The sequence below is a fragment of the Perkinsus marinus genome, assembly GCF_000006405.1.
Source record: "Perkinsus marinus ATCC 50983 genomic scaffold scf_1104296944404, whole genome shotgun sequence".
NCBI lineage: Eukaryota > Perkinsozoa > Perkinsida > Perkinsidae > Perkinsus > Perkinsus marinus.
In genome coordinates this window covers 726,397-744,242 of record NW_003211409.1, presented here as the reverse complement: position 1 = coordinate 744,242, position 17,846 = coordinate 726,397, and the positions used below count along the sequence as shown (strand labels likewise).

At 50.6% G+C, this 17,846-nt stretch overlaps 6 protein-coding genes across 6 annotated transcripts in view; 1 reads left to right on the top strand and 5 right to left on the bottom strand.

Annotated features, from left to right (window-relative positions):
- Positions 1-9: 9 nt before the first annotated feature.
- Pmar_PMAR001239 (Leukotriene A-4 hydrolase, putative) lies at positions 10-3,061 on the top strand (the record flags this gene model as incomplete). The annotated part of the gene is made up of 17 exons (XM_002780600.1): positions 10-84; positions 134-229; positions 282-416; positions 466-561; positions 606-747; positions 789-871; positions 913-1,002; positions 1,090-1,195; positions 1,431-1,545; positions 1,601-1,761; positions 1,813-1,951; positions 2,001-2,111; positions 2,156-2,288; positions 2,337-2,554; positions 2,608-2,686; positions 2,733-2,848; positions 2,898-3,061. 17 exons carry the CDS (start codon positions 10-12, stop codon positions 3,019-3,021), a joined length of 2,019 nt encoding a protein of 672 aa, XP_002780646.1. The 3' UTR covers positions 3,022-3,061.
- A 626-nt stretch (positions 3,062-3,687) lies between these two features.
- Pmar_PMAR001238 (conserved hypothetical protein) lies at positions 3,688-6,103 on the bottom strand (the record flags this gene model as incomplete). Its single annotated transcript, XM_002780599.1, has 16 exons — positions 3,688-3,698; positions 3,747-3,824; positions 3,868-3,974; positions 4,018-4,098; positions 4,149-4,238; positions 4,289-4,417; positions 4,465-4,593; positions 4,642-4,749; positions 4,791-4,892; positions 4,936-5,193; positions 5,243-5,327; positions 5,431-5,529; positions 5,571-5,736; positions 5,787-5,865; positions 5,916-5,986; positions 6,035-6,103. The coding sequence occupies 16 exons, from the start codon at positions 6,101-6,103 to the stop codon at positions 3,688-3,690; spliced, it is 1,662 nt and encodes a 553-aa protein (XP_002780645.1).
- A 2,975-nt stretch (positions 6,104-9,078) lies between these two features.
- On the bottom strand, positions 9,079-9,484 carry Pmar_PMAR001237 (Molybdenum cofactor biosynthesis protein C, putative; the record flags this gene model as incomplete). Its single annotated transcript, XM_002780598.1, has 2 exons — positions 9,079-9,334; positions 9,381-9,484. 2 exons carry the CDS (start codon positions 9,482-9,484, stop codon positions 9,079-9,081), a joined length of 360 nt encoding a protein of 119 aa, XP_002780644.1.
- A 37-nt stretch (positions 9,485-9,521) lies between these two features.
- Pmar_PMAR001236 (hypothetical protein) lies at positions 9,522-11,438 on the bottom strand (the record flags this gene model as incomplete). Its single annotated transcript, XM_002780597.1, has 7 exons — positions 9,522-9,671; positions 10,276-10,360; positions 10,405-10,503; positions 10,554-10,726; positions 10,933-11,025; positions 11,066-11,169; positions 11,243-11,438. 7 exons carry the CDS (start codon positions 11,436-11,438, stop codon positions 9,522-9,524), a joined length of 900 nt encoding a protein of 299 aa, XP_002780643.1.
- Positions 11,439-12,751: 1,313 nt separating this feature from the next.
- On the bottom strand, positions 12,752-15,036 carry Pmar_PMAR001235 (SET and MYND domain-containing protein, putative; the record flags this gene model as incomplete). Its single annotated transcript, XM_002780596.1, has 11 exons — positions 12,752-12,880; positions 12,931-12,968; positions 13,015-13,099; positions 13,397-13,507; positions 13,539-13,722; positions 13,911-13,999; positions 14,046-14,128; positions 14,283-14,406; positions 14,450-14,545; positions 14,590-14,696; positions 14,853-15,036. The coding sequence occupies 11 exons, from the start codon at positions 15,034-15,036 to the stop codon at positions 12,752-12,754; spliced, it is 1,230 nt and encodes a 409-aa protein (XP_002780642.1).
- Positions 15,037-15,795: 759 nt separating this feature from the next.
- The window catches only part of Pmar_PMAR001234 (engulfment and cell motility, putative), a gene marked incomplete at both ends in the record, with an annotated part of 2,664 nt that continues 613 nt past the window's right edge, over positions 15,796-17,846 (bottom strand). Inside the window, 8 exons of the mRNA XM_002780595.1 lie at positions 15,796-16,776; positions 16,823-16,957; positions 17,001-17,034; positions 17,081-17,133; positions 17,185-17,372; positions 17,415-17,475; positions 17,519-17,553; positions 17,593-17,682. Of these exons, the coding sequence (XP_002780641.1) occupies positions 15,796-16,776; positions 16,823-16,957; positions 17,001-17,034; positions 17,081-17,133; positions 17,185-17,372; positions 17,415-17,475; positions 17,519-17,553; positions 17,593-17,682 (1,577 nt within the window). The remainder of the gene's footprint in view (positions 16,777-16,822; positions 16,958-17,000; positions 17,035-17,080; positions 17,134-17,184; positions 17,373-17,414; positions 17,476-17,518; positions 17,554-17,592; positions 17,683-17,846) is intronic.

The following is a 17,846-nucleotide window of genomic DNA, read 5'->3' as shown; positions in this document are numbered from 1 at the left end:
TACGTATTTATGTCGAATAAGCTTGAAGAAAGTTCAGTGCCACACCGAGGGAAAGAGGAGGAGGAGGAGAGTCGTACTTCTACGGTAGTTGACCACTCCTTCTACTACTCGTGAGATCTCTTTATCGTGTTAGTTGTTGGTGAACGATGCAGACGTGCTCGACACAGAGGAGCACAATGACGATCCGTCGAGCTTAAGCGAACCCTTGGGCATGGGCCGAGCTAGGATGGTAGTAAACTTGAAGGAGGCTTCAACGGAGTGTATGTAGTGTCGTCCCCTAGGTGCATCTCGACCTCGACTTGGCCGTGGATTTCGAATCTACACGTTTGGTTGGCCGCGTAGATATAACGTGTACGCCGAATACTACTGGTCCCTGCGAGTTGGTGTTGGACACTAGGAATTTGCAGATCCGACAAGTGAAATCTCGCCCGCCCCCCGATTGAGTTCTCGTTACTGAGATAGTAGGTGTATTTGGTCACAGCTCATCCCCCCATTATACCGGGCGTTTCGGCAGCATATGTACTCCAAGAACTTCCTTACGAACTGGCAGAGGATCAGAAGGTGAGCATTGATCGTTTTTGTTAGTGTGTTCAGCTTGAGTGTAGGATCCAGTGTTGGGAACCCCATTACGTATAACCCTACCTCCGACGTGCCTGGCTGGTCAGCAACTATTCGTACGAGTGGTGTACGCTACGTCGAGTAACAGTTCTGCTCTACAGTTCCTTACAAAGGAACAAACTTCTGGGGGTAGGTTTGGTCACTTCTCACTTGGTCATGCCTTGTCGTAGGAAAATACCCATTTCTGTTTTCACAATGTGAGGCTATTCATGCGAGGGCGATGATACCCTTGCAAGATGGATGCAACTGCAAGGTGGGATGAGTCGTGACTGCTGATGTTAGTGACGTTTGCAGGTTACCTATTCAGCCCGTGTGAGAGCACCGACAGAACTATTCTGTTTGATGTCAGCAATTCGACAAACTTCAGGAGGCCATCGATGCCAGGTGGGCTCAACAACCCTCCCCTCTACCCTCATCATCTCCTCGTCTCAGCCTCCACATGACTTTGGTGTATCAACAACTCCACCCGAGTTCTCTGGATTATGGTCAGCCCACACGTTCCGTCAAGACGTTGCTATCCCACCTTACCTTATTGCTATTGTCTGCGGAGAATTGGTCGGCAAACGACTCGGTCCTCGTAGGTCTCATCCAGTGTTGGATTATATGCTCGCTTTTTTCAGCTGAGCTCAGCGGTTTCCCCGCTGATTATACAAGTTTTCATATGAACTCGGGTAGAAGTGTCGAGAAACCAATACGAATTTCCCAAAATTTCCTCGTAATTTTCACATCGTCACCAAAAAATATTGTGCATATTTTCCCGTTTCTCTGTCCTCATCTTCATCGAACTCTGTAGGCATATCTATGTCTTTTAGGATGCACAGTTTGGGCTGAGAATTCGGTCGTTGACAAAGCTCAGTGGGAATTCCAAGAGACAGAGAAGATACTCCACATTGCCGAAGAACTATGTGGACCTTATCGATTCGGAGTGTAGGCATTCAACAACCAAGTGGGACCTGCCCTGTATGTGCTCTTCGTGCGTCAGATACGATCTCTTTGTGGTGCCGCCATCCTTCCCATATGGGGGTATGGAGAACCCTTGCCTGACCTTTGTCACGCCAACCCTCCTTGCGGGAGATCGTAGTCAAGTTGATGTGATTGCCCACGAGATAGCTCACAGTTGGAGCGGAAATCTTGTGACCAACCGTAAGTGGCATTCTTATGAATGCTCCTTTTAATGGTCCTTGTGACCAACAGGTAACTGGGAGCACTTCTGGTTGAATGAGGGTATGACGTGCTTCATTGAGCGGAAGATCGTGGAGCGATGCTTTGGTGAAGAACGTGGTGCACTTCGGGCGGAGAGCGGCTGGCAGGGACTACTCCAATGTGTTGAGCGGTAGGGGTACCGAAGTGGAGTCTTGTCATCAAGCTGCCTCATCCCTTAGCATTGGACCCGACCACAACTTCACGTGCCTCGTACCAGATCTTTCTTGTGGTGTGGATCCAGATGACTCCTTCTCTACCGTTCCCTATGAAAAGGGAGCCAGTCTGTTATGGTGACGGGTTGTTGCTGTGTAGTGGAGGGATATATCGTATGCAGGTATCTCCAAGAACTCGTTGGAGGCGATGAAGTTTTCCAGCCCTTCGTTCGCAAGTATTTTGAGGTTTTTGCCGGCTCAACAGTCACAACCGAACAGTTTGCCAACTTTTTCATGCAAGAGTTTGAGGGAAAGGTAAGAAGTAGATCGACTCCAATTTAGAATCACACATGGGCGAATCAGATATCTGAAACGCCCGATTGGAAGAAACTTTTCTATACTCCGGGTATGCCGGAATACAAGCCTCCATATGATGTGAAGCCGGTAGAAGAGGCTAAGGCCCTTGCCGCTGAGTGGGAGGAGGCAGCACACAATGATGTTATTCCTGAGGTTTCGGGTGTGAGAGATTGGCCTAGCGCAAAGAAGTGTATCATGCTTAATGCTCTTATCAATAATGGCAGGTCAGTCACTGTAATTTTGACGGTTTTTTGTGTCGGATTTTTCTCCTTTTCAGGTTTGAGGATGGAAGATATGCGCCGGAAGTAGTGAAGAAGATGAACGATGCTTATGGCTTTCTGGAAACGAACTGTGAAGTAAGTCCAGTGTTGTGACTTGACTTGACTCAGTCAACGCTGTAAGGTACGTTGCGACTTCATCCAACTCGCCTTGTCATCGGGTTGGAATGATGCGAAGAAAGAGGCTGTCAAGTTACTGACGGAGCAGGGAAGGATGAAATTCACTCGAACTCTCTATCGGTGAGCTGTCTTGTCGTCAAATCGTCTGTCTCTCACTCACTCTGTATAGAGCTCTATTCGAAGTCGATCCCGAGCTGGCCAGAAGAACCTTCGAAGAGCATAAGCTATTTTATCATCCTATATGTCGTAAGATGGTCCAGAAGGATATTGGTCTTGGCAGCGATAGCGAGTGACGATATTGACGATGATTTCTGGTTAGATGAAAATGCCACTCAATCATTTCATTCGGATACACCGCTTTCGATCGTTCTGTTCTTGTTGTGTTATGGTAACAGTAACGTTGTGAAGTCATGCTTTGTTGGGTAACGCAGTGAATGGAAAAACGAGGATAACCCAAATTCTTCTGCCATGGCAGACATGGTTTTATCCAAGTGCGCTTTGCGAAAGCGGTGGATGTGTTGACCAACTTACTGGTCGCAGCTTATTATTGGCAACTTGATCAACAGATGACTCAAGTGCGTGGCTCAAAAGCACGTGTGCACCACCGAGGCCCATCTCTCGGCGCGAGTTCTGTAGGGCACTTGTGTTCGCAGTAGCGATGTGTGCCAGGCCGGGTATTCCCATGGCTCGAATTTGCGATGATCATCATCGATATTTAACAACACGAAGAACTGCCCTTTTGTATACTCGACGATTTGTTCAGAGTTGGTTGGTCATTATCGCGGAAGGTAACGGTTATGATGGAATCCCGCAATGATCACCCATTCGGTAATGACGATTCGGTTGGGAGGGGGCCAATGGTAATGAGGACTCCAACACAAAACCAACAAGAGTCTGACATCGATATCGTCTGCTAAGAACAGCACATGTCATTACTAACACCATGATGGCTTCTTACTTCACTGTAGAGCTGAAGATGACGAGAAGTATATCGTGACCGGAGGGGAAGCACTGCTACCTCGCTGGACAGCCTGCAGGACCTTTGGGACATCGATGGTGCAGGGCTCAGTGGAGAGGTCACCACAATGGCGAATGACTGGGCAGAAGGAGATCATGAGAGGAACCCTAGGCGGACGTACTTGTAACTATCTCGTGGTCCACCAGACGCTCCCCAGTTGCCTCGGTCACCAACTGAGTGAACTCATCTGGATCAATACGGTCGCGGGACGTAAAGTCTTGGTACGATCTACAGCAAGATTAACTAACATTCTGCGATGGAACAAGCCTACTGTAGGGGAGCCAATTTCCTCGCTATAGTGTTGATGTCACTGTAGTGGAAGCCCTGGGACGATCCTTGCTCCTCCATATACCTGAAATAATAAGACAGGTTGGAGCTTCATGGAAGAATTGCCAAATCCACTTGAGAGTGTATTCATCAGCTCTGACGATATAGAATGGGATTGCTGCGATGACAACCGTAGCACCCACGAAGAACTCAGTCGGCGTAAACCTAAGGGAGTGATCATGCCACTGGAGGCGACTGGGGATAGAGCGGCTCACCACTGTCCAGTCGCTGGGTTCCTCTTCCTCGATTTCTCCGAGAATTTACCCTCAGTCTGTCCAGAATTACGGCATCTCATCTCCCATACAGCAACTTGATCATCCAACAGGAAAACGCCAATTATGAACCTACCACGCCGAACTGAGGTTCGATGAACTGCTCTATCTCCCCTCACCTTCTGTTGGCATCCTCCGGTTGCCTGTTCTCCATCCTAGCCTCGAAGCGCAGTACCTTACCAGAGTTCTTCATCTTCTTGATTAGATCCTGTCGTGGGGGCTTCGGACGGAGGGAATAACAAGAGCCTCTGAAAAGGCAATAGTGATAGTCACAAGAGTCGAGCCCTTCATCTCACATCGAGTCCTCCTCCTGGCCCACACCTATATGGGGTGGTTTAGTCAGCTCGTAGTGTGTTGGTGGTTCTACATCCAGTTCCACAGGATCTTGTGGGTTGCCATTGTACCTGAGCCTACTACTGACTTTGTCGAGTAACCATTATACTACTTCTTATAGAACTCCCTCGTAGCGGCATCGCAGTCGTATATGAAGAAGTCTCGACCATAGACGGCCATAGTAGAGCCAGTGGAGAGGTCGTTGGGGGTGTACCTGATGCAGCATGATCCCCCTAACCCCTCGACGCTCATCATACAGCGTCTGTCCGCCCGTCTCCTCGTATAGGGCCTTCATCTCGTCCACGAACATCCCTGGGGTATGGACCTGAGCTTGGTCCTCTCGGACGCCCGTCCATCGCCCCGAGCCTACCAGTGTTGGCCTCTTGGAGAGCGGTCCTCGCTTGAAAAAGGTAGGGTAGTGATCACGACCAGAATTTCTAGTATGGATCTCGAGAATCTCCAACGTGTCATCAACCAGGAAGAAGTGTATGGTGTAGTACTGCCTTGTGCCGTATCTGGCTACCAACCTTACTTACCCCACGCTGACCCTAGACGCCCTCCCACCGGGTCTTGTCGTCCCAATAGGCATAGAACCTCAGCACTTTCCCATCGTTCTCCAAGTATTGCCTCATTTTAGGATTACCGTGCCCTCCACCCAGAAGGGCTTCTGTGTACCTTCATAGGACTCCTGCTTACTACACGATAACAACAAGCTCAGCAATGCCGAGTGACTCAGAGAGAAACACCCCCACTTTTTGTTCCTGACAGCTCCGGTATAGGCTGCTGAGCCAATTCAGCTGTCCTCTTCACTGAAGCGGTGTACTGGTCAATCGGAATCTCGCGTTCTTCCCCTACAATGTCAATCCACGCATTCTAGCCAGCAGCGGCCCACCTAGGTCCAGTCCGTGTTCAGTGTAGAAGTCCCTCGTGAACTTATCACAAGAAGTAATCATGAACTTCCGCCCGTAGACGCTGATGGTGATACCACAACGTAGGTTCTCCGGCCCAAAATACTCCCCTTCACCGTTGGGCACTCTATGGCGCTTCAAGTAGGCCCCCTAGGACAACCCCAGTACCACCACAACCAAGCCCAACGCCTCGAGCCCACCTGTTGGAGGCCGCTGTTGAGGATCTTAGGTTCGAGTATATGCAGGGAGCCGTCCTCGAGGTAATACAGTATCGTACATCTGATGATAATAACACTATACTCTAATCCCATGTAAAGTCAGACACTCACTTCCTAACCCTGTAGTTCTCCACAGGGGATTCCACCACAGGCTCTTGAAAGTAGGCGTAATATCGCAGGACCTGATGAAGTAGCCTCCACCAGTGGTGGGCCAAGGACATGTCAATAACCTGTCTATCATGTTGAAGCCAGGCCGGCTGAATGCGTAGCTGTGGGGCGTTCTTCGCTACTGCCGTCATAAGTCAACTGCCATAAGGCAAGTCAGTCTACAGCCCAAAACGCAATCCTTTTGACCAGGAGTGACCACATCTGGGGGGAAACGTGGCAGAGTACACATGGAACCAGCCAACTTCGAGCGATCCACTATTCAACGCATTGAGGAGAACCCCAGTGGAGCAACTGTACTGAAGGTACCAGTTGTGTTCCCACCCAGTAGTGTCGTCCTCCAAACCGGCGGTCGGTTAAATGCAGCTCCCAGGACACCACCAAGTGGAGTCGGCCATTGATGTGAGTGTAGCAGTGGAGCTCCCAGAGAGGCGGACCTGACACTCAGGGTAGCCTCTACACTACGTACTCCGGAGGACCATACCTAAAGCGAGCCCCAACGGTGGAAGAGGCTACACCTCTGTTGATCTGACCGACCACCGGTGGGGGTGCGGCCGTTCGAGGAGGTACCATGACCATCCCTGTAGATAAGCTGAGACGGTGGGCCCCAAACTCTATTCGAGGTATCGGCAACCGCCAGGGAGCAGCACTGATGGGACCATGTCCAGCCCCTTGCTGATGTCCACTCACCCAGCCAGCTCCCTCTCAACACCTCTGACCACAGGGGGAGGCATAGAGTGGTGAGGAGGATGAAGACCTCGACCATCACTAGGGGGAGGACGTGAGGGCGGCAATACTGCCTTCGGTGGCCCGGCAATCAGTGGCCGCTGGACCACGACTCTACTCCAGCTAAGTACCGGCCAGCCTACCTCCGCCTCAACAGTACGGACCGGGTTAGTCCGCCTCTGTACCATAGCAGGCCGGTGAGTAGCCTTCTTCTTCTTCTGTGTAGTCCGTCTCCTCACTCCCCGATCGACATTCCAAATCCCTTCCAGATGGTCCCGTAGCCGTTGATGTCCCCAGGGATCTATTTCACTGTCCTTCAATGCTGTCCTATGAGCCTCATCCCATTGCCTGTGTGTACAGTGCACTTCACCCGCCGGGGAGGCCAACAGCACCTCATATCGTATGGTTCCGCCAGCTCAACGCCATAAAGCATGTTGTGTTGCCTCAGCCAGCTGAGGGAGGCCAAGAAGCCCACATGCTCGACGCCTGCTGACCAGCACTTCATCCGAGTTGGGGATGATGGCCGCGACCACTACTGTAACGCTCAAAGGCTTTGCGGAAGCACCACAACTTCCACGACCGTTGAATCCTGCCAGCTCGGAAGCTGCGACCAAGCCGAGGCGTCTTCGGCAACTCTAAAGGCCCGGCACTCCGACCCGTCACCCTACACCTGCCCGGTACCCGGATCGACCCCCTCGCTAGACTTAGTCGTCTTCCCTTCAGTTCTCCTCAAGGGCCTAGCCGTTCTCGAGCCTATCAATCATCATGCCCACTCCAAAGGGACTCGACTCACCTGGCGTAGCGGGGCTTTCCCTCCCTGTCGTCATCCCCTGCATATTCCGTGCCGACGTCGAAGGTATCCTTCCGCCCGAAACTGTGATACAGCGGTCCCTCGTATACCTCACACACTACTAGCCTACCCCGATCGGCATGCAGCCCATGATCAAGCCGACGGTAGGCCGATGCACTAGTAGGTGGGGGCCGCCTGAAGCCTCCAAGCTGAAGACCCCTAGATTTGCCAGCATGCCACCCTCTATTCATAGGCGTTGCAGTTGACGTCGATACTCTCCCCTCAAAATGATGATCATGTGGCTTCCCTTTTCCTAGGACCAACGAGCCAGACTCAAGCGTCGGCGGCACAGAACAGTGCCTACCAAAGCTCCACTGCTGAGGACTCGGTTCAGACCTACCTTATCGTTTCAGCGCCCTGCTGTCTCTGAGGCGTACCCGGGCCAGACGATACAGACCGTACTACACTACCGAAGTTAAGCGGCAGCCGAGGCACGGTATAGGGCGCGTGGGGAATCGACAAGCCTGACGGGACCTGGCGGACCACCCGAGAATTGCGCCAAACGGCCTCATGGTCTCTGGCCAGCCAAGAAGGGTTGCTCAGGGGCCGCGATGGGGCTATTGCTGGGGAATATAACGCTGAGGGCGGAGACGTTGATACTGGCACTGAGTTCAACAGCTCACTCGTCCGAGGCGTGTGCAAAGTACGGCTCAGTGATCGACAGCTAGCGTTAGAGCCAACAGAGAGACCTCTTTCCCCATGCTGGCCATCAGATGCAAGTCCTGGTCCTCGATACAGTGATGGATGGGGGGAGGCGCCCCGCTGGCCAGCCGCCCCCAAGGACACTACGACCTGCCACAATCGGCGATCTAACGTCACGACGCCACCTCGGGGTGAGCACCCTAGGGGGCATTGCTGCAGAGAACAGTGCTGGTTCTCTGAGGCATGGCTTGCCATACTGTGTTGAGGGATTGAGCGCGAATGACGACAGTCGTGGAAATGTGTGGCCTAACACCAGAATAGAAATGGTCGCCGCTCATCACCGAAGGGCGGATGGTAGCAACATAGGCCCACGAGAGGGAAGAGGAATGTTGAAGGAACAGCCAAGCATAGACCACCTTCAAAGTGCTGCGTTGAAGTGTTGTGCAGGTCAGCAACGACCATCGTGGAGCAAGTGCAGCAAACTGCGCCGTTGACATCACCCTGCGCAATTAAAATAGCGCGCGCCCAAAAATCCTTCCCACCCCGGGCCGTGCGAAGTCGTGGGGTTGAATGCGAATCATGAATCCAAGTAGGATCCCTTTATGATCTCTTCACCCCTCGGAAATCAGGATATGCACATGGCTCATAGACTATGAGTCATAGCAGCTGCTCCTAGGGATTCCTTTGAGACTGATATTGATGGGACGCTATAGAGAACTGATGGGCCTGCACCTTTGTGGTCAGCCAACGTCACTGCACTGTCCTGCTCGCGTCATCAATGCTAGTATGCTCGCAATGTATGGGTGCTGAAGCCAATATGAAGTGAACATGTACTCGCACCTTGGACAGGCTATCGGTGACTCGATCCCAATGGTCGCATTAGAAACGAATTTATTCAATTTTGGTGGAATCTGATCTCACAAAGTGTCCACTTTTGCCACCACTTTTAGTCTCAAGGCGAATATCCGTGATGACAGCGTCCTTACAGACACTCTTGACCATATCGTATACCGTCAATGCTGCTATACTAACAGCAGTCAGAGCCTCCATCTCGACACCAGTTGCATCACGACAGGCGACCTCTGAAGTGAGATGCACTCCCACGCCCCCAGGGGCTCGAGCAAGCTGTACATCAGCGAAGTCCAATCTGATCACATACCACACTAATGTGAATCAATACTGAATCACGTTACCTTATATTGTGACAGAGCGGGATTAGGTCAGCGGTCCTCTTAGCGGCCTGAACCCCTGCCACCTGAGCCGTCAGTGCTACTGGCCCTTTGGCCGACTCCCCCATGATAATGTCGGTGACCTCTCGCGATATGTTTGATATTCTACACGACGCCGTGGCCCTCCGAGGGCTCGGAACTTTCGTTGATACATCCACCATTCGGATGCCACTTGAGGACGCTGTGCTCAAATGGGTCGGAGAGGCCAGACGAGGTGCCGCTCTGAGCCGGAGCATTGACGGCTTTTGAGAAACCCTATAGTGATGCTAGTGTGAGCTTAATAAAACCGGGTTGTCCAGTACTACACCCAAGGAAGGACAATTCCCGCTGGCCCACCCACAATTTCGAGTGTATTCTACCTACTAGGAGACGAACAGAGCATTCTGAGAGTTGCTGATCCCAACATCGCCATTGGCTTAGAACACAACCAAAGCTCTCGAGGGGTAAGGCGATCTATCCTTCATCTCGCATAAGTATACAACCAAACCTCTTTGTAAACGACTGGGAAACCTGTGATCAATAAGGAGATGATTCGAAAGTAGCACTCAAGATTCAAACTAGCTAATAAGCATTTACGAGACATAGAATGTTCCTAATTGATAACCACATATTAGCAGCCCACCATACAACAACGACACGAAACATTTCCAAAGTAAGTCCCTCAAACATCACAGCATAGCGCACTAACTACTCAACGCCAACACAAGTGAGAAAACCACGTCGCAACTGCTTCTCAATGAAAAGTGCTTTGTTCGATCGTCAAATGGCCATTGTCACCAAAACGAGCCAGACTAACACCGCCATCATCACGTATCTGCTGCAACTGACCTCATGCGAACCACCACTTTATACCTCCTACGATTATCTCCGTAATTCCACAGTTCTCCCCACCCATCCTGAGCCACGCTTCAGGGGGGAGCTGCAAGGCTCTGCATACGAAGTACCTAAGCCGACAATGACTGCTAACATGGCCTACAGCGACTCTTACCGAATAACGTTCATATGACATACCACTATGTAATATTCATGTCCTTTGGTGAGGTCCTCATCAACATCACCGTCCTCACCTATCGCTTCCTTACCATGTCTACAGGAAACAGATCAATTCATCTTCCCCTCAACCCCGCGCCCTCCCACTTGAAGTAGTCTTCCGCAATTTTCTTCTCTTTTTCTTTTTGTTTCTCCTCGACCGTTTTGTTCTTCTTCGGCGGCTTTTTATGGTCCTTCGCCCGATGCACATATTTCCTATATGCTGCCTCCAACCTGTTGCCCTCCTCCAGCAGGCGTGCCGGTCTTATCTTCGAATAGCTCTAAGATGACCATCACCATCAGCGTGGGAAAATATGAGCATGGCCAACTACATGTGTTGGCAACAATATTGAAATTCTGAGAAAATTTTACGAAATTCCTACTAATTCCTACTCTTGTGATTATGAGAAAATTCCTGATTCCAGTTGGGGAAAACAAACATATTTTCCAACATAACTCTCAATAGAACATACCAGTGACCACCTACCCTCTCTGACATAGGCATCGGCACGCATGGCCACCCCTCCGCCAGAATAGGGTCAGGGTCTTCGTAGTGGACCGCCTTCTCGCCACCGAGAACCTTCACAACAGTTGCTCACAAACACCTGCCTCGGCGCTACCTCGTGAATGATCTCAGCGGTTTGCTTAGCTCGTAACACATCAGATGATATCAGCTTCTTGAACCTGTACACCAACATGCACATAACAACGCCCTGGTTCAATGCTGCCTTACTCTATTTTTCTCGTACCATACCGATCGGACTTCATCCCCTCAGTCATTTGCTTCAACCGCTGACCTGCGTCACAGCCCTCAAACCACCCACCACGACCATGAGTAACTCTACCAACAATCCGGCTCTGTTCCTTGCCGAGTTCTGTGAGCTCATTCTCATCCGAATCGAGATTGTACTGACCATGTCGGATGAGAAGGAGATGCACCGTAGGCTTATACTCCTTCTTGGCCTGAGCGATGAATATCCATACCAGCAACATTCAACCATCCATACCGCACCTCTTTGGTTTCTCCACCGTCCTTCTCTGATGACGATTTCTGCTCCTACAAGAAAAAACTGAGTTCAGATAGAGTGTATTCAAGTGGCTACTTTTTTCGCATCTTCTCGTGGATTACGACCGTCCCAGTCTGCGTTCCACAATCGTGTCCATTTGCTACAAAGACAAAAAGTCTCATCATTAACCCTTCGAAAAACGAACAACAACACCACCACCACCGAAATCACTTCGCATTTAGACCGTCGTGAATTCCCAAGCGGTGACGATAACCAAATTGGTACTACACGGAAGTAGCAAACGAATTTCAATCGGATGGTCACTATCGATAGCGACGTGAGGAGTACTCACCCATATTGGCCCATGGTTATTTCTTCCATGCTTCTGTCCTTCATCTCGTTCTTTATCCAGTCCCTCGGGTCCTCTTCACACCACACTCGAGGTCTCGGCCGACTCTTACAGTCGACGACCATTGCGACCAACTGAACGCCAAGATCCATCTTGAGATGACGCTGAAAGCACTTACCCCACAAGCAACCGCTGAGACGGGCAAAACGGCCCGTTGGAAGAACTGGCCAGACATGGGAAAACAACAATCTGTTGGGAATAACGACCTCTTCCCCCCTACCCAAAAAACTTCAGCCTTCCGCATATCAAAAACGCTACTCATGGTCATCACATATTCATGCTTCTTGAAACCTCCACAATTTTCCACGTGTGTATGCCGGGAACCTCTAGAGAGCCAATATGGAGCCGTACCTGACAACTCGACACACTCCTTGGAAATTTCCTCCGCCGAACTCACCGGAGCTTCGCAAATTCCGACAGATGTCCTCACGTGCCTCACCATCGTGTTCACCTACGAGGAGCGGCAACACGAGCCACCTGCCGTGCAGAGGCTGTCCCTTCTTCCCGACGCGACTTCATGAATAGTTAATACACCGGATACCGTCCATTTACTGTCTTCAAAATCTGATACCCACGCCGGTTCAACTTTTCCACACTTCAACTCACAATCAGCTCATAGTTAATCTTGCCCCCCCCAGGGATCGGTCCGACGATCCCTTGACGTACTCTCCCCTCCTCTCTGGAACAGGATGGACATACCGCACCGTCCACAGAACGGGCTATATACACCATCGCCGTAACATGGTGAAGTTACTGTTACAACAACAGCCAATGCTCCTCCGCAGTACCCCAGCTCGATCAGTCCACATACTAGATCGTTGATTCCTTATGAAAACCCAAGTAAAAACGTCGACGTGAAACTCGGAGTTTTTTTCCCAATAGGAATTGCATTATTCACTCGATATTTGAGGAACAGGTGGTGTGTTGTACTGTACGTAGTTACGGAGCTCAATCATCTTCCCCTTGACCTCCTCGACAAGAGGGTGATTGCTGCCGTGAGTGATGCTCAGAATGCGGTACTGAAAAAACACCATCACAAGTTGCGAACCACCTCATTTCCCCGCCCTACCGCTTTAGCGAAATATCCTAAAGCTTCTCGTAATGAGCCTGCCAGAAAGTGGGAAATTGCTGACGATTTCTAAAGTCGGCTCACCGTCGTTCAAAGAGAGGATCTTCGTGAGCATATAAGCGTTAACTCCAACACAAACGTCGTACTCCTGGCCACCAGAGAGGGTACTCTACGAAATGATGATTATTCAGACTAAGGTACCATCACTTAGGGGCAAATCCAAAAAATATGTGATTATCGTTAGTTCCATTCGAGTATATAATAGCTAATCATTATATCTATGCTCTGTTCAAGTTTCAGCTCAAAACTCTCATGCGTTGACGAGAAACACAGATTTCTTGGATTTGTCCCTTAGAAAAAAATACGCTCCTTATGCTTCAACCAATACATATTCCATCTAAGTTCACACCCACAAAGTTTCCACTCGAAATAGGAAGGAACAGGGCACAACAGTCTTTCAGCTTACCCGTAATTCATCCACAAGCCTCCCTGCAGTAGCTGCCTCCTTCCATTCCTGCTTCTGTACACTCAGCCGTAGGTCTTCCTCTGCATAGACCAGCCTCAGGTAGGAGCTTTCCTCATCACTACGTGTCGGACCTGAACACTACCCCATCGCCGTTATCAACGTCATCAAGGTACTCATCTTCCCTAGTGCATCTTTCACACGAGCAATCAAATTTGTACTGGTCCCGGAGCCTTTGGCATCGCTTCGCTTTCGGTGATATACATACGTCCACATACGATATGAACAGCTCAGCCCCATCCTCTACGGCTCGTATCGTTCGCAATGTGCTGATGAGAACGCAGATGCACTCTACCCCGAAAATGTGATGAACATGATAAACTTCATGTGTGTCCGAAAATTTGAAATTTTTTTTTAAAAATTTCGATGGGTTTATGTACACATACCTACAAAATTCTATAACGACTAAGGAAATTCCCGAGCTCAATCGAGCGACCGAGCATATGTTCCCTATTACACTTCGCTGCCCGAGAAGATAAGGACGACATTCGGAGCACAGCTGTGGTTCATAGCAGAGACCTCAGTATACAAGCCCAGGGCAACATCCTGAGAGCATGCCTCAACCCCACGGCGAAGGGCCACAGGAACTGACCTGTAACGAGTCGTTGGTAATCGTTACAGCGTTGTATCGTAGAACTCGGAGGAGGTCCAACATGACCGGGACGGGAGGGGAGTCTGATGCTCACGCAGTGTCGGATATTCGTTCATTTTTCTTAGCTGAGCTTGAGAGTTTCTATTCGAATGCGGGTAGAAGTGTACAGAGAACATTCCCAAAATTTCCCCGGAATTTTCATATCTTGACCATGTGCATATTTTCAGCGTAAAATACAAATAAGGTCAGCTTGCGTACCATCCAAATAGCGACTCAGGAGGATAGCAGTAGAGCCTGAGTCAGCTTCCAACGTATCACTCGAATCAGCATGCCGACACATTTCGTCCACACTATGTCGAACCTAAACAACTTCACTACTTTCCCAACACTACTACCCAACGTACCGCCTCGTCCTCCTGCACTAGCCAGTGCAGTTTAGCTGCTGCGAGGAAGGTAGTAAGGGGTGCTGAGGAGGCATGCTCCGCAGGGAGCTTTTTAATCTGAATATTATCATCACTACTCCCACCACACGACACGATCCAACCAGTTGGCACTCCCTTCTGTGAGTTCCCAGCTTATATGCAGCCTTTGCACACTCCTTGCTGCAGTACACAGCATATCGACAACCACTGCACTGGTAGTACTTGGGTGCTGAGCAAATCGAAAATTTCGAATTCAGCCGCGAAGTGAAATTTGATTTTAATTGGATGAGAAAAATTTTGACGAAATGAGAAAAAAATTGATTTTCGTAGAGTTTCCACTTCCTGAATTTCAGTTCGAAAAAGGTGTAGATGCGCCCTTCCTCACCATCACTATTGAGGCACCAGTGACAGCATGCCTTAGCCATTGTCGGTGTTACACAGTAGACGATAGGTCTATAAGTCGCTATAGAGTCGCCAGGAATATAGTGACTTCCTTCCCCAGCGAACAAGCCTCGACCCCCTACAGAGCTGGACTCGATCCTGGGTCCAAGTGAGTTCCTCTTGGACATACTGCGAGACAACTAAAGACAGTTGTTGAGAAGAACACGTCACAGCCCTTCGCTGCTACTGTGTGTGGTAGCATCACGACTGCCTAGTGGAATGACAGTACATTCAACGATTACCCCGAAGACTTCACCCAGCCGAGACTGTGCACAACAGATTGCGTATGCAACACCCTGTATAAATGAGTGTACACTGTACTACTAGGAGCAATCCCATCGAACCCCTCCCCCACTATCAAACTCAACACGAGAGTAAACATGGGAATCTGCCCGTACCAACGTGATGACCGTCATGAGCATCTTGAACCCAATGAGCGTGAAAAGCTTCCGACATGGGCTGTAGCGAAGTGGATGAGCTCGTTCATAAGGGACAAGGAAGCCTCATCGACGACCACATGGCTAACGTCGATGACCTTGAGCCATACACTACTCTTTAAAGGATCAACACCGCCCGTAATTTCTCAGAGTCGCACCCAAAACTACATTCTCGTTAGAGGATGCCACCTCCCCGAGTGTGCTCCTATCAAGTCCCATATAACAAGGTCATCGATGGACCTGGGAATTGTCACGGACCTTCCTATCATAGCAATGGCAATCATGAGCGCCCAATCGGGACCACAGTACGTGGTTGAGCACTACAACATGCGACATCCACCCCCACCCAACGCGACCTATACTAGGCTAGAGACCATCGTGGTTTAAGCTGCAATCAATGAACATGCAATTCAGCTTACATACAACTTACACATGCATGACCACAGTCCTCTACTGCAAGCCCTTCGCATACCTCCGCAGCCGCTTCGAGATCTGCCACGACTTCACCATTGCCCCCAGCCGACCGAAACGGTCCTTGCTAGGAGACTGCGCCCCAATGTCCGCAAAAGCGATATCCTCTTCCACCCCGTCCCATGTATGTCTGGTCACGTCCTGCTCCTCCCCAAGGGCCTCATCCTCCCTATGACCGTCAAAGTCCCTCATGAGCCTCTCAGGCCCCGCCGTGGCCCTCTTCTGCACCTCCTTAAAAGTCCTATCGAAATCAACAATAGTCCTACCCTGGGCCACCCACAGCCGACAGTGCAGCCAAAAGCAAGCCGCATAGAAGTGAGCGACCACTTCCATAACCATCCCTTCCTCATTACATCGACGACTGAGTCTCCCCAATCTGAATACGTCCATGGCCAACTTCGTGTACTTGATCGAAGCACAGGCGAAAGGAAAGTCACTAGCAGCCTTCAGTGAGGCTTCATACATGGCAATGCTGAGAGTAGGGAAGGTGCAGCAGAGATAGAGCATATGGATGACATTTAGGATTCCACCGAAGCGGTTGAGGTCAGTGGCCGGGTTGGTGCCCTGGAAGCCTATAACGGTCCAGTGCTCCCCCACATCCTCACAGTCCTGTTCCGACCCAGTCAGTTTACGCCAGACACTCTGTATGATACTCCTATGCATACCATTATCATGAGGATCGTAATGAACACGAGTCAGGCACAGTAGCAGTTCCTTCTCCCTAGCCAGGTCCCTCCCTATACCCACTGCAGGGTTGCCCACAGTCTGGCCCTGCAGGGCCATACCAGCCGTAGTACAGCACGTGAGACTAGCTGCCAGAGACCGGTGCCCAGCCGCTGGTAGAGAGGGCATGTAGCCATCCACGACTTCAGACAGAGCCTCTGATGTGACTATAGACCCCTCATTAGCCCTAACCCACTCAAAGGCATCCTTCGCCGTGATATCCACAACTGGTACTACCTACAGTCACAACAGCCTACGTCAAAGAACTACGACCAGAAACTACCTCTGCGAGAGGTGCCGTGCTATCCGCCTCAATTCGTCGCTTGCTCTCAGCCTCCACCGCCTCCCATATCATCATAACATCAATATCATCCTCTGCGATGACCTCCTCCCCAGCCTTAGCCATCTCCTCATTAGCCTATTAAACCTTATCCCATACCACACCAATCACAAGAGCTCACCTCCAAGTCGTCCTTGTCTTCTCCCACACCAGACCTACTACAACCACTAATATCGCACAGCCCCAATAACTCAGCATCACCGGTCATTCCCCACCACGACGCCTCGCAACGCTCCACCCTTGGCTCCGCTCGCCTGCAGTAAGACAGCCCTGCCCTGTATAGTCATCATCATATCAACTACTACCTCCTCCACCTTATGAATCGATCCCCCCTCAGAATGGCTTTCCTCTGATCCAGTGGTCTCATCCATTGCTGTCGCCTCATCATCGGCCAACTCCCAGGCATCCTCGAACTCACCATGACCTCCTCCTTCTCCCCCTTCCACAGTAGCCTCCAGCCACTCATCTGTCTCGGACACAGCCTCGAGAGTACCTCACAAGACGTCCCATCGGCTTCTCATGACACCACCCCTACCACCCAGCCCAGCCAAGTCCTGTCCCAACCTCTCCTCAGCATCATCGGCCTCTATGAGAACCTACCATGAACCCATAAGATTCCGCTGGCGACTGCTCCAGTACCTCCTGCGCCTCCCCACCATCACCCCCGACTTCAACTGTCAGCCCATCCTAGAGAATATAGACCATGTACTGACCATAGGTGACCCCTTGTACCTCTTTTTCTTCCGCGTATTCGTCAACATACTCCGTGGGGAAATACCCAGCAGTCGCCTCCCCAGTCGTTTCTTACCAATGATTCACAACAGACCGAGAACACACCCCAAGAACCTACCCTTGCTATCACCACCACGTGTCACCACCCTGCCATAGGACCACCCCATCTGATCACCGATCAGGACCTAAGCACACACCATCCTCCCCTAAGCCTAGCCTTCCACCAACCTCTATA